Source organism: Ceratotherium simum, chromosome 32, assembly GCF_057802395.1.
Source record: "Ceratotherium simum simum isolate JZ-2026a chromosome 32, ASM5780239v1, whole genome shotgun sequence".
Taxonomy (NCBI): Eukaryota; Metazoa; Chordata; class Mammalia; order Perissodactyla; family Rhinocerotidae; genus Ceratotherium; species Ceratotherium simum.
The window spans coordinates 17,479,681-17,492,421 of NC_141931.1; the positions used below are offsets into that span (position 1 = coordinate 17,479,681).

The 12,741-nt window shown below is 35.8% G+C and overlaps 1 protein-coding gene across 5 annotated transcripts in view; it reads left to right on the plus strand.

The window, feature by feature from the left end:
- Positions 1-12,418, plus strand: part of TRDMT1 (tRNA aspartic acid methyltransferase 1) — a 60,596-nt gene extending 48,178 nt beyond the window's left edge. For 4 of the 5 annotated variants that reach the window (XM_087420783.1, XM_004425332.3, XM_087420784.1 and 1 more), the window contains 2 exons: positions 620-749; positions 7,924-12,418. In XM_087420783.1, coding sequence (XP_087276909.1) covers positions 620-749; positions 7,924-8,024 — 231 coding nt within the window. In that variant the 3' untranslated portion in view covers positions 8,025-12,418. The remainder of the gene's footprint in view (positions 1-619; positions 750-7,923) is intronic. The other variant, XM_087420785.1, reaches the window with a different exon arrangement.
- The last annotated feature ends 323 nt before the right edge of the window (positions 12,419-12,741 follow it).

The following is a 12,741-nucleotide window of genomic DNA, read 5'->3' on the forward strand; positions in this document are numbered from 1 at the left end:
TAATTTTGAAGTGAAATCACGTTATCTTCTTTTATACTGATTTAACCTCTTACTATTAATAAAATTTACCCATGATAAAAATCCCATCAGGGCCAAATGAATGTCTGGATTTGAGAAATTATATTTACTAAATATATTTTATCATTTTAAGAAAATATCTTCATTTGATGAAATTATTCATAAGCAGTAAAACTTCTAATGATCTACTTGTTAGCATTGTAGAATTATGTTTCTTTTTTGTGTCTTTCACTATATTTCTTTTATATTGTCATTTGTTGTTTATATCCTTGTGATTTTGAGGGATCAAAAATGACAAATACACTGAAAATATCCTGATCTGGTCAACATTAAGCTTTTGTTTGTTTTCAAAGTCTACATTGCCACTGATGAGCCAATTACATAGTTCATTGCACAGAAACATTTTGCCCTGTGCATTTTCCTACCTACCATGTGTTACAGCAGACTGTATGTCCATCATTTTTAAATTGTCCCAATTTAATAGTTTTTTAATAACAATAGGTAACAATAGCAATAGGTAATTTAATAACAATGGATGATCTTATCTTACCGCATCTAATTGCACTCTACTTTATCAGTTATCTTGGATGTTTTCTTACAGATTGAGAATATCTACAAATCCCTTACCAATTTGTCACAAGAAGAAAAGTTAACAAAATTGTTAATGCTTAAACTTCGATATTTCACTCCTAAAGAAATAGCAAATCTCCTAGGATTTCCTCCAGAGTTCGGTATGTAGGATACATGCAGAGCCCAGCTTTCATTTATTAAAGGTCTCAGAATTCATCAGGGACTCATGTGTGTACTTTATGAATCAACCCTCGCCCAGACAGACGGATGTAAGAAACTGTCTTCCTTTCTTGACTGTGCCATTTTTGACATTTTCCTTCCCTCCTCTTTCTGCTTTCCTTCATGACCTGCCTCAGTCCCTCCCCTTCAGACACAATCTCCCTTTACTCCAGTAATGGTCCTGAGTGGTTTTCGGGGGCAGAAGGGCCAAATCAGCAATTCCTCACCTCTCCCCACAGATGCTTGTTAACCGCGTTTCCATCTCCACCTTCTTTTCTTGCTTCCAGAGGGCCTGTTCTAATAACCCCACGATAGACCTTATGAGAGAATGCCTAGGATTGTCTTGTGTTATCAAGAAATTAAAAGGTGGTTGAGGAATTGATTTATTTTTTGGTGTGGGCAGTTGTGTTTGTATGTATTCTCCTCAAAGATACATTCTTGCCAATTATGTGCCTTTGTCCTTCCCTACGAGGTGTGAGTGGGGAAAAGAGAAGGTGGAGAGGTGGTGGAGGAAGGAGCTTTCCTCACGGAAAGAAAAGGGGACTCAGGAGCACAGATGCCAGACTTGACCAAAGATTAGGGACCTGAAGAACAAAATGAAGATACAGTTGTAGAGTGAGAAAGACAAAATCCTCACTCCTTTGCAGTCCAGGAAATCCAGGGACCGTTGCTGTTAAGAGGTTGGACACATTGCCTTTGCTTCACAGAGCAGCCCGGGCCCCTCCCTGATCCCTCTTCCTTAGCACAAATCCTCTCCGTGTAAGGGAGCCATCAGCTTCTTAGGCTGGCGTGAGTGTGTTCCCAGTACCTGGCTCGTGGGAAGCGGGGAACACAGACCTCCCTAACACGCTTCCAGGGCTGCACAAGGAGGAAATGTGTTTTTGATAACTCTGGGAGTTTGAATGCAGAAAAGCCAAACGTTGCTAATCCAGTGTTGTTGTAATATTAACGCAATACTGTTCTTGAAGTACATAATGGGTTAAATAGATCATGTTTTAAATTCTAAATAATAAATTTACAGATGAAGTTTTGGAACACATCCTTTTGTATGTTGGGAACAAACTGTCAATATAATTTGACTACCCTCTTGGTAGTTGATTCTCCGAGTGTAGTCATGGCAACCAGGTTTATTTTGTACTCTCGGCCTTTTTCTCAGTGATCTCATTCAGTCACAAATATCCTGGGGTGTGTTATTTAAGAAAAACACAGACTTTCCATGTCTTACTTTATGTCACAAAGTAAGTGAGAACATCATAAAACAAATAGAGCTGAGAATTGGACTCAATTTAATTCCCAGTCTGCCTTCCTGATCACTATTTTTTTTTCTTTTTTAGGATGAGCAATCAAAGGTACTTTCCATAGTACTAAAGAGAGAAAAGAGGTTCTAACAACAACTAATTCCTAAGTTTTATTTGAGCGCTTATTTTTTCTAGGAGTAGTAGTCCCTTTAGTAATACTGGAACGCAGCACGGACCCCAAAGTCGGACTGGCTGAGTTTGAATCCTCTCTCTACCTCAACCACTCTCTGCCTTAGTTTACGCATATGCGAAATGGGGACAATTACAACTTCATAGGGTGGTTGTGACAGTTAAGTGAGTGACCATATGTGAAATGTTTGCACACTCTCTGACACATCATATACAATTGCGTTAGCTTTTATTTTTTAAATGCTAGACATTATTTGCTTTTATAGCCTTTACTTCATGAATATTTTTTCTCATTATTTTAAAGTTTTAGATGGGTAAAATAGTATTTTTCAAAGCGCTCTGAAAATGTCTGTATAATACATGCAAGAAAGGCTCTTTTAGTTGCTTGCCTTTCTTTTGGAATGTGTGGCATATTTGCATAGTGCCCTGATGGCACCACTGAGCAGCACGGTGACAACTGCCCTTCATGTGTGCTTCCGGCATTATTGACTCTGGGTCCCAAATGGGCTTTGCTTGAGCTGCTGGTCCACTGGCGATGATGGATTTACATTGATCCCTCTGTGCATTTTGTCCTGTTCTCTTTGTGACTAGTGGCATGCATTCGTGAGAAAGCGGGCTTTGGAAGAGAAGGATACTAAGCTACACTTACTGAATGAAAGCTGCTATCTTGATCTTGTTAATTCTATGTTTCTTTGTTTTTGAGGATTATTATTTTTAGTGTACCTAAGTTTTTAAAAAGTCCCTTTTTTTTTTTGAGGAAGATTGGCCCGAAGCTAACATCTGCTGACAATCTTCCTCTTTTTCTTTTTTTTCCCTCCCCAAAGGCCCAGTACATAGTTGTATATCCTAGTTGTAGGTCCTTCTAGGTATTCTATGTGGGACGCCGCCTTAGCATGGCTTGATGAGCGGTGAGTAGGTCCATGCCCAGGATCCAAACCAGTGAACCCCAGGCCACCGACACAGAACACGCAAACTTAACTGCTACGCCACCGGGCCAGCCCCAAAAAGTCACTTTTTAACTTAAAAAATTATGTGATTTTTTTTCCATAAGCTAGTTTAGATTTTAATATCTATACCTATGTATAAAATACACATGCACGCACATGCGCACTCACACACACACACACACGCACACACATATAAAATTTTTACAAATCTGACTTGTTTGTTTTCAGACCTTTCTTCCCCTCTGATGTAATCTACAAAAGATCATCCCTGGGATATTCTAAAAGTCTGTTTATACATATAGTTGTACCTCTGGCTACTTTGAACTAAATCATTTTTGAGATGACTAATGTGCTTGCCTGAGACCTATTGTATTTATAATAGCAATTTTATGATTATGCTCTATTGCAAATAGAGTTTTATTAGGGTAATCACTGTTGTTTTATTGCAGTAAGTATGATGTCACGTGTGGTGAAGCAGCTTTATCAACTCTACCTTCTGATCATCACAAGTATATGAAATCTTGCTATTTTTAATGCTCTTTAATTATTTCCTTCATTTTATTATCTAATTTGCTTTTTGTTTATTTAATTGCTATGCCAAAAGATACTGAATGTGAAATTCTGACATTGTAACTAACATTAAAGTGTACACTCTTATGTATGGACAATCTTTTATGTTGATATTTGCAAGGCTTTGTTCCAGCAAATGTAGTATCTGTGGGCCATTTTGTTGTGAAACAGAATGTAATGAATAGAAATTCAACAGCAGAAAGTCAATTTGTGGAAGCAGAATATAAAAAACAACTGTGAGGGACTTGTATCCATAATATATAAAGAGCTCTTACAACTCAACAATAAAAAGAAGAATCCAATGTAAAAATGGGCAAAGGATTTGAATAGACATTTCTCTGAAGAATACAGACAAATGGCCCAAGAGCACATGAAAAGATGTTCAGTATCACTAGTTATTAGTTACATGTAAATCAAAACCACAATAAGATACCACTTCACAAAAACACAATGAATAACAGGATTGACAAAGATATGGAGAAATCAGATTCCTTGTACACTGCTGATGGGAATATAAAATGGTACAGCTGCTTTGGAAAATAGTCTGGCAGTTCCTCAAATGTTAGACATGGAGTTACTGTAGGACCCAGCAATTTCACCCCTAGGTATATATGCAAGAGAATCGAAAACATACATCCAGACAAAAACTTATACATAATGTTTATAACAGCATTATTCATAATAACCAAAAAGTAGAAACAACCCAAACATCTATCAATGAATAAATGGATAAATAAAATGTGGTATATCTATACAATAGAGTATTTATTCAGCCATGAAGAGGAATGAAGTGTTGGTACATACTATAACATGAGTGAACTTTGAAAACATTATGCTAAGTGAAAGAAGCCAGAAAAAAAGACAGTGTACTGTATGGTTCCATCCAAATGAAATGTTCAGAATAGGCCAATGTATAGAAACAAAAAGTAGATTAGCGGTTGAGGCATAGGGAGGGGAAATGAGGAGTGACTACTAATGGGTACCAGCACCCTTGCTTGCTTGTTTTGTTTTATAGAGGCATAATTGACATATAATATTGTATTAGTTTTAGGTGTACAACATAATGATTCCATGTTTGTATACATTGTGAAATGATCACCACAGTAAGTCTGGTTAACATCTGTCACTAGTTAACAATTTTTTTTCTTGTGACAAGGACTTTTAAGATCTATTCTCTTAGCTACTTTCAAGTATGCAATGCAATATTATTAACTATAGTCACCATGCTGTACATTACAGCCCATGACTTATTTATTTTATAGCTTGAAGTTTGTGCCTTTTGACCCCCTTTCACCCATTTCGTCCACCCCTACCTGTCCTCTGGCAACCACCAATCTGTTCTCTGTGTCTATGAGCTTGGTTTTTTTTGTTTGTTTGCTTGCTTGCTTTGTTTTTTAGATTCCACATATAAGTGAGTTCATATGGTATTTGTCTTTCTCTGTCTGACTTCACTTAGCATAATGCCCTCAAGATTCATCCACGTTGTCACAAATGGCAAGATGTCATTCTTTCTGATGGCCGAATAGTATTCCATTGTGTGTGTGTGTATATATATATATATATATATATATACACTGTATTTTCTTTATTCATCCATTGATGGGCACTTAGGTTGTTTCCATATCTTGGCTATTGTAAATAATACTTCAATGAACATGGGAGTACATATATCTTTTAAAATTAATGTTTTTGTTTTCATTAGATAAATAGAAGTGGAATTGCTGGATTATATGTTAGTTCTGTTTTTAATTTTTTGAGGTACCTGTGTACTATTTTCTGTAAGTGACTGAATCAACTTATATTCTCACCAACAGTGCACAGTGTCCCCTTTTCTCCACATCCTTGCCAGCAGTTGTTATTTCCTGTCTTTTTGATAACAGCCATTCTAACAGGTGTGGGGTGATATCTGTTGTGGTTTTGCTTTCATTTCCCTAATAATTAGTGATGTTGAGCATCTTTCCATGTACCTGTTGGCCATCTCTATGTCTTCTTTGGAAAAATGGCTATTTAGATTCTTTGCCCTTTCTTTTTGTTTTGTGAAGAAGATCAGCCCTGAGCTAACATCCATGCCAATCCGCCTCTTTTGTGTGTGTGTGTGAAGAAGATCGGCCCTGAGCCAACATTGGCCAATCCTCCTCTTTTTTTGCTGAGGAAGACTGGCCGCGGGCCAACATCCATGCCCATCTTCCTCTACTTTATAAGGGACGCCGCCACAGCATGACTTGACAAGCGGTGCGTTGGTGCGCGCCCAGGATCCGAACCGGCAAACCCTGGGCCGCCTCAGCGGAGCGTGCACACTTAACCGCTTGCGCCACCGGGCCGGCCCCTCTTTGCCCATTTTTTAATCAAGTGGTTTGCTTTTTTTACTGTTGAGTTGTGTGAGTTCTTTATGTATTTTGTATATTAACCCTTTATCAGGTATATGATTTGCAGATATTTTCTCCCATTCAGTAGGTAGTCTTTTCATTTTGTTGATGATTTCCTTTGCTGTGCAGAAGCCTTTTACTTTGATGTAGTTCTACTTGTTTACTTTTGCTTTCGTTGTGTTTGCTTTTAGTGTTAGATCCAAAAAATCATTGCCAAGACTGATGTCAAGGAGCTTACCACCTATATTTTCTTCAAGGAGTTTTATGGTTTCAGGTCTTAAGTTCAAGTCTTTAATCCATTGTGAGTTAGTTTTTGTGTCCATTTTCATTCTTTTGCATGTGGCTGTCCAGTTTTCCCAGCAGCATTTATTGAAGAGACTGTCTTTTTCCCACTGTATATTCTTGGCTCCTTTGTCATAGATTAATTGACTATATATGCGTGGATTTATTTCTGGGCTGTATTCTGTTCCACTTTGTCATAGATTAATTGACTATATATGCGTGGATTTATTTCTGGGCTGTATTCTGTTCCATTGATCTATGATTCTGTTTTTATGCCAATACTATACTGTTTTGATTACTGTAGTTTTGTAATATAGTTTGAAATCCAGGAGCATGATGCCTCCAGCTTTGTTATTCTTTGTCAAGATTGCTTCACTATTCAGGGTCTTTTGTGGTTCTATATAAATTTTAGGGTCATGTGTTCTATTTTTGTGAAAAATGTCATTGTAATTTTGATAGGTATTGCATTGATTCTGTAGATTACTTTGGATAGTATGGACATTTTAATAGTATTGATTCTTGCAATCCATGAGCATGGACTATCTTTCCACTTGTTTTTATCTTCTTCAGTTTCTTTCATCAGTTTCTTATAGTTTTCAGTGTACAGATCTTTTACCTCGTTGGTTAAATTTATTCCTAGGTATTTTATTCTTTTTGAGGCAATTGTAAATGTGACTGTTTTCTTAATTTCTCTTTCTGATAGTTCATTGTTAGTGTATAGAAACACAACAGATTTTTGCATATTGATTTTGTATCCTGCAACTTTACTGAATTCGTCTGTTAGTTCTAACAGTTTTTTGGTAGAATCTTTAGGGTTTTCTATATATAATATCATATCACCTGCAAATAGTAATAGTTTTACTTCTTCCTTTCCAATTTGGATGCCTTTTATTTCTTTTTCTTGCCTAATTGCTCTGGCTGGGACTTTCAATACTACGTTGAATAAAAGTGGCGAGAGTGGGCGTTGTTGTCTTGTTCCTGTTCTTAGAGGAGGAGCTTTCAGCTTTTCACCGTTGGATGGTGAATAATGTTAGCTGGCTTTCTTTTTGAGGTGATGAAAATGTTCTGGAATTAAATAGTGGAAATATATGCAAAACTCTGTGACTATACTAAAAAACACTGAATTGTTCACTTTAAAAGAGTGAATTTTATAATATGTAATTATATCTCCATAAAGCTATTATTAAATAAAACAACTGTGAAATAATGGTAGCCACTGCTTTTCCTCAAGTGCGGTAATACACAGATTTCTATGAGTTCTCTGGATGTTGTGTGTGTACATGTGTGTGCACTGAGCATAATATGATATGTAACGTGATATGATAATATGATATTGTGTAGGCAATGTAATGTTATATAGTATTTTTGACTCCAAATTCTCATTTGTTAATTGAACTTCATGGAGACCTTAGAGACTTATTTATGTAAATGACCACTGTGCTCTCTCTAAAAGACATATCCTTTTATCTCTGGAAGTTATTATTACAAATTATTATATTATAAATTGTTTTCTCTCTTTTCTAGGATTTCCTGAGAAGATAACAGTGAAACAGCGTTATCGTCTACTGGGAAATAGTCTCAACGTGCAAGTAGTAGCTAACCTAATCAAAATCCTCTGTGAATAATTTAAAGATAACTCTGAAAAATGGTCACAGTATTCCTTCTTATCCATATAGTACTTCTGAAACTCTATCTTGAATTAATTTTGATGAAATTCAACTAAATTGTCTTGTACTCTCTTTAATAAGCAATTTGGATTTATCACAAAAATGCCAATTTGTTTCCTTAAATGTGTATTACTGTGTTGTGTAAAGTGAAAATTATTGTTATGCTTTAGGAGAATATATTTTCATATGAAATTATTAAATATATATGTAAAATATTCTCTTTCTAATATTATGGTATAGACAAATTTAGAAACATTAGAATTTTAATGTCTACATGAAGATTTTATAAAGTATCATTACAGGCATGACTTAATGAACCTGAGAAATTGTACATTTTTATATGTTAATTAAAGAAGTTGCTTTATGAATCCTATCGTTTTACTTTTTTGTTAGATGATTATTTCTATTTCTAAAATGATGATTCTATTTCTAGCCTGTTTCAAATATTGAATGTTTTACTTCCAGTCCTTTAAACGTTCCTTTATTTTATCTAAACAAATGCATATATTTTAAACCAAATTATTGTTGTCATTAACTTTATATAACAGTCTGAAGAAAGTGTCAGAAAACATAATCCTAAATTCTTGATTATGTCTTCGTCAGGAAGCCACAGAGAATATAGGTGCCCACTATCTAGTTGTCTTTGATTCTGCCTCCATCTGAAGGCAGAGCTCATTGTCTTTCGTTTGTACATACTTCCCTGTAGTTTGCAGTCATCAGAGCTTGCTTCTGTCTTCCTTCTAAGCTTCTTCTAAGTTGAATTCGCCATCACATTCTAAGGAATGTAGCATGGCATTAAGATTTTAAGGAGAAAACTCTGCCCTCTGACCCCACTCCATATGACTGTTCTGTGAATTAACTTTTATAGCTTTTAACTTTCTCTGTCTCTCCCTCTCAGTAGACTTCTTAGAATTAGAGTTTCTAATCAGACTAAGGCTTGCATCATATCCTGTGGTTTTGATTTCAGTGATAAAAGCAAATGACAACTAGAGAGCAATGAAAAGAAACAAGACCAGAAATTGTATCATAAAATTTTAATTCATATTTTTAGTCTTAAAAAACAATCATTCCAATGTGGAGAAATTGGAACGCTGTGCGTTACTGGTGGGAATGTAAAATGGTGCAGCCACTGTAGAAAATGGATGATGATTCCTTAAAAAAAGAATTAAACATAGAATTACCATATGATCCAGCAATTCCACTTCTGGGTATATACCCAAAAGAGTTAAAAGTAGGGACTCAAACAGCTGTTTGTACATATGAACATTTGTACATGTTCATATAAAAATTATTTACAATAGCCAAAAACTGGAAACAACCAAAGTGTCCATCAGTGGATGAATGGTTAAACAAAATATGGTGTATAGTACAGTGGAATATTATTCGGCCATAAAAAGGAAGGAAATTCTGGGCCAGCCCCAGTGGCCTAGTGGTTAAGTTTGGCGTGCTCTGCTTTGGTGCCCCAGGTTCAGTTCCTGGGCGCAGACCTACATCACTTGTCTGTCAGTGACCATGCTATGGTGACAGCTTACGTACAAAAAGGGGAAGATGGGCAACAGATGTTAGCTCAGGGGGGATATTCCTCAGCAAAATAAAAAGGAAGGGAATTCTGACACACGCTACAAGATGGATGAACCTTGAAGACATTATGCTCAGTGAAATAAGGCAAACACAAAAGGACAAATTTTGTATAATTCCACTTAATATGTGGTATGTAAAAGAATCAAGTTCATAGATACAGAAAGTAGTCTAGTGGTTACCAGGGCTAGGGGGACCAGGGGAATGGGAGTTAGTGTTTAATAGGTATGGAGTTTCTGTTTAGGGTGGTGAAAAAGTTCTGGTGATGGTCGCACAACAATGTGAATGTGCCTAATGCCACTGAATGTATACTTAAAAATTGTTAAACTGGCGAATTTTATGTTATGTACATTTTACCACAATTATAAAAAAAAAAAATCATTCCCCACCTCCATTTTTTCAGAAGATCTCATAGATAAATATGGAATAAGGAAGCTGTAGGCCAATGCATATATGTATCAACTATCGCTATCTACATTTTGTGTATGTGTTTAAAGACAAACCTTATTACAAGTCTCATAAATTTGAGTATACAACAGTCTGAAATTACTTTGGCAGACTGTCATCAGGTTCTCTGCACTGCTGAAAGATTCTCACCGATAAAAAGGTTCAGAGTTGTACTGTGATTATGCTATACTTAGTGTCCTCTGCCCCATGGAGCAATGTTACACAAAATAAGTGTTGAGTTACAGTGCACCAACTATAAACACATGGAAGCTCTGTGGAGGTATTTGTTTACAAACTGGAAGACAGAATATAGCTTCATGAAATTTTTTAAGTTATTGAAGTATATTCACGGGCAGATGGTAATTCTTGCCCTTAATTCATAGTTGAAAATATACAGTAGCAAGCATAAAACTCATACCTTAATGAAGACATATTTACCAGAATGTCATTTAATTAGCATATATACACATCCATAATTAATTTAGAAAATGTCATTTTATTGACTGCCCACCATATATTATTGGGTAACAAATATGCATAAAATTTGCCCTGGAAATTCTGTTTTCTGATATTTGAACTGATAAATTTATTCAATATTTTGGAAAATATGGCTTCTTTGAAAAAAGAACTATATGTAATTAAATCTTTGCTATTTCTAATAGTTAACTTATTTTTCATTCTCTTTTTTGCATCACTTGTGTTCTTTAAGTGGCTTGCCAAATAATTTTAAGTTATTACCCTGCCTCATATTTCTAGTTTTTCAGACCCAAAAATAATGAATAAGAAATAATCAAATAATACAAACAAAATGAATCATATTCGAAAGTGATTTTGAGGAGGAGTTGGGTAGTCATGATAGAAGAAAGAGCCAGAGCCTAATAATTTTAATCCTCAGTGGCAGGCGTTAGAGCCAGGTGACAGAGGGGAGGGCATGAGTCACCTGTTACTGAGGGATCAGCTGGCCCTCTTCCAAGGACCCTGTACATTGTGTTCTGGCTGTTAAATCAGACCTGCACAGTGGGCACCACCCTGTGCCTTAAGAAGTGAGAAAATACCTCTGACCACCAGCCAACTTACTCCCCTTTACAAGACAGAGCCTTTAAAGAGACAAAACCAGTAATTGACAGTGTGAAAGCTGAGGGACTACCCAGCACTTTTTTAAAAAAATTTGAGGGTAGTGGGTAGGACTCCTTAACAAAAATCACCATCTGTCTTTTGCTCCAATCGTAACCTAGTTTGGGTCAGAAGTTACTAAATTAGAGGCTACTGAGTATAGAGTAATGAAGCTAAGGACAAATAAAACTGGTTTAATTCTAACTGTAGCAGTACAGAATAAAGAAGCAACTCGAGCACATACTGAAGGATGCTTCCGTGGGCCAGCTGTTGTGTCTGCATCCAAACTCAAGTGGCTCTGTTGCTCTTTTTGTCTTGACAACTTTAAAATCAAAATTTAGAATCAAGAGTGTCCCGAATAAGCCAAGATAACACAATAAGGATCTAATTTTAAGCCCATATAGACAAAGTAGTTAAAGTGTGTTTTCCTGAGTTGGTTATGTTCTTGCAAAGAAGGTTAACGTGTCATAATTTGGTCTTTGGCTTGGAACTATGGCTGTTTTAGACCACCAGTTGTAAACTGACTGACTCATAGCCTTGAACTTTGAAATTGAGTGAGGATTATATGGTCTCAGCAGTTTTCTCCTAGCTTGTGTTGAACTCATTACATAATTTTTCAAGACAGCCTTTGAACATCGCTGTGCTAGAATTCTCTTCCTCTTAACTTCTATGTCAAAGTGTGTTGCATACAACTATGATATCAACTTTTTAACATGCATCTTTTTTGATCCACCTCCAACCCAGCCTCTTCTTTCTCCATTCATCATACTCACCAAGATGCCTAGTTATGCCCATAATATTTCATTTGGGAATGTCCCTTTGCATATTTTATTAAAAGGAAATAAGAATCCTACACCAGTTGAAGTGTTCTTCAACTTCAGTTTACACCAGTCAGCCTGTCTGCACCATTTTTCCTCTCCTGTCATTCCTTCACTTTGCTACTAAAATTTTAGAACTTCAGTTTTTTAAAAATCCATTTTCCTAGCCTCTCTGTTTCTCTCTTTAGGACTTGTAAGGACATTTTACACTAAGATATTCATGGTCTTCAAAACCTTACGCAACCATGACCCAAACTACGTTACTATTTTTGTCTTGATTTGTCAGTTTATTTCTTTTTAAACGTATCTGTTCAATAAATATGAGCATGTGCAAGGAACTTTTTTAGTTTCTTACTCTCCAAGTTCTCAAATAAATTTGTTTTATATTTACCATGAGTTCTGAGTCTTTATTTTCAACTACATCCAACACTTATAACTCTACCTCAAGTACACCATACTTGATTCCTAAAGCTTCCAAAATCTTATTTTTCCTACAAATATGAATATAGATAGAAATTTTCACAAAAACTAGAAGATAGGAAGTTAATTTTCCCATAAAACTCTTCTTTATAGACCTAGGATGGTCTCATTTCTTTGCTTGTACAAACTATAGTTTCATTGTTTACTTCAAGTATTTGCTCTATATTTTATTTTGTGTATATCTTTGTGTCTGTTCCTATCAGGGCAGATTTAAATTGTAAGAGGGTAAGTAGGGAACA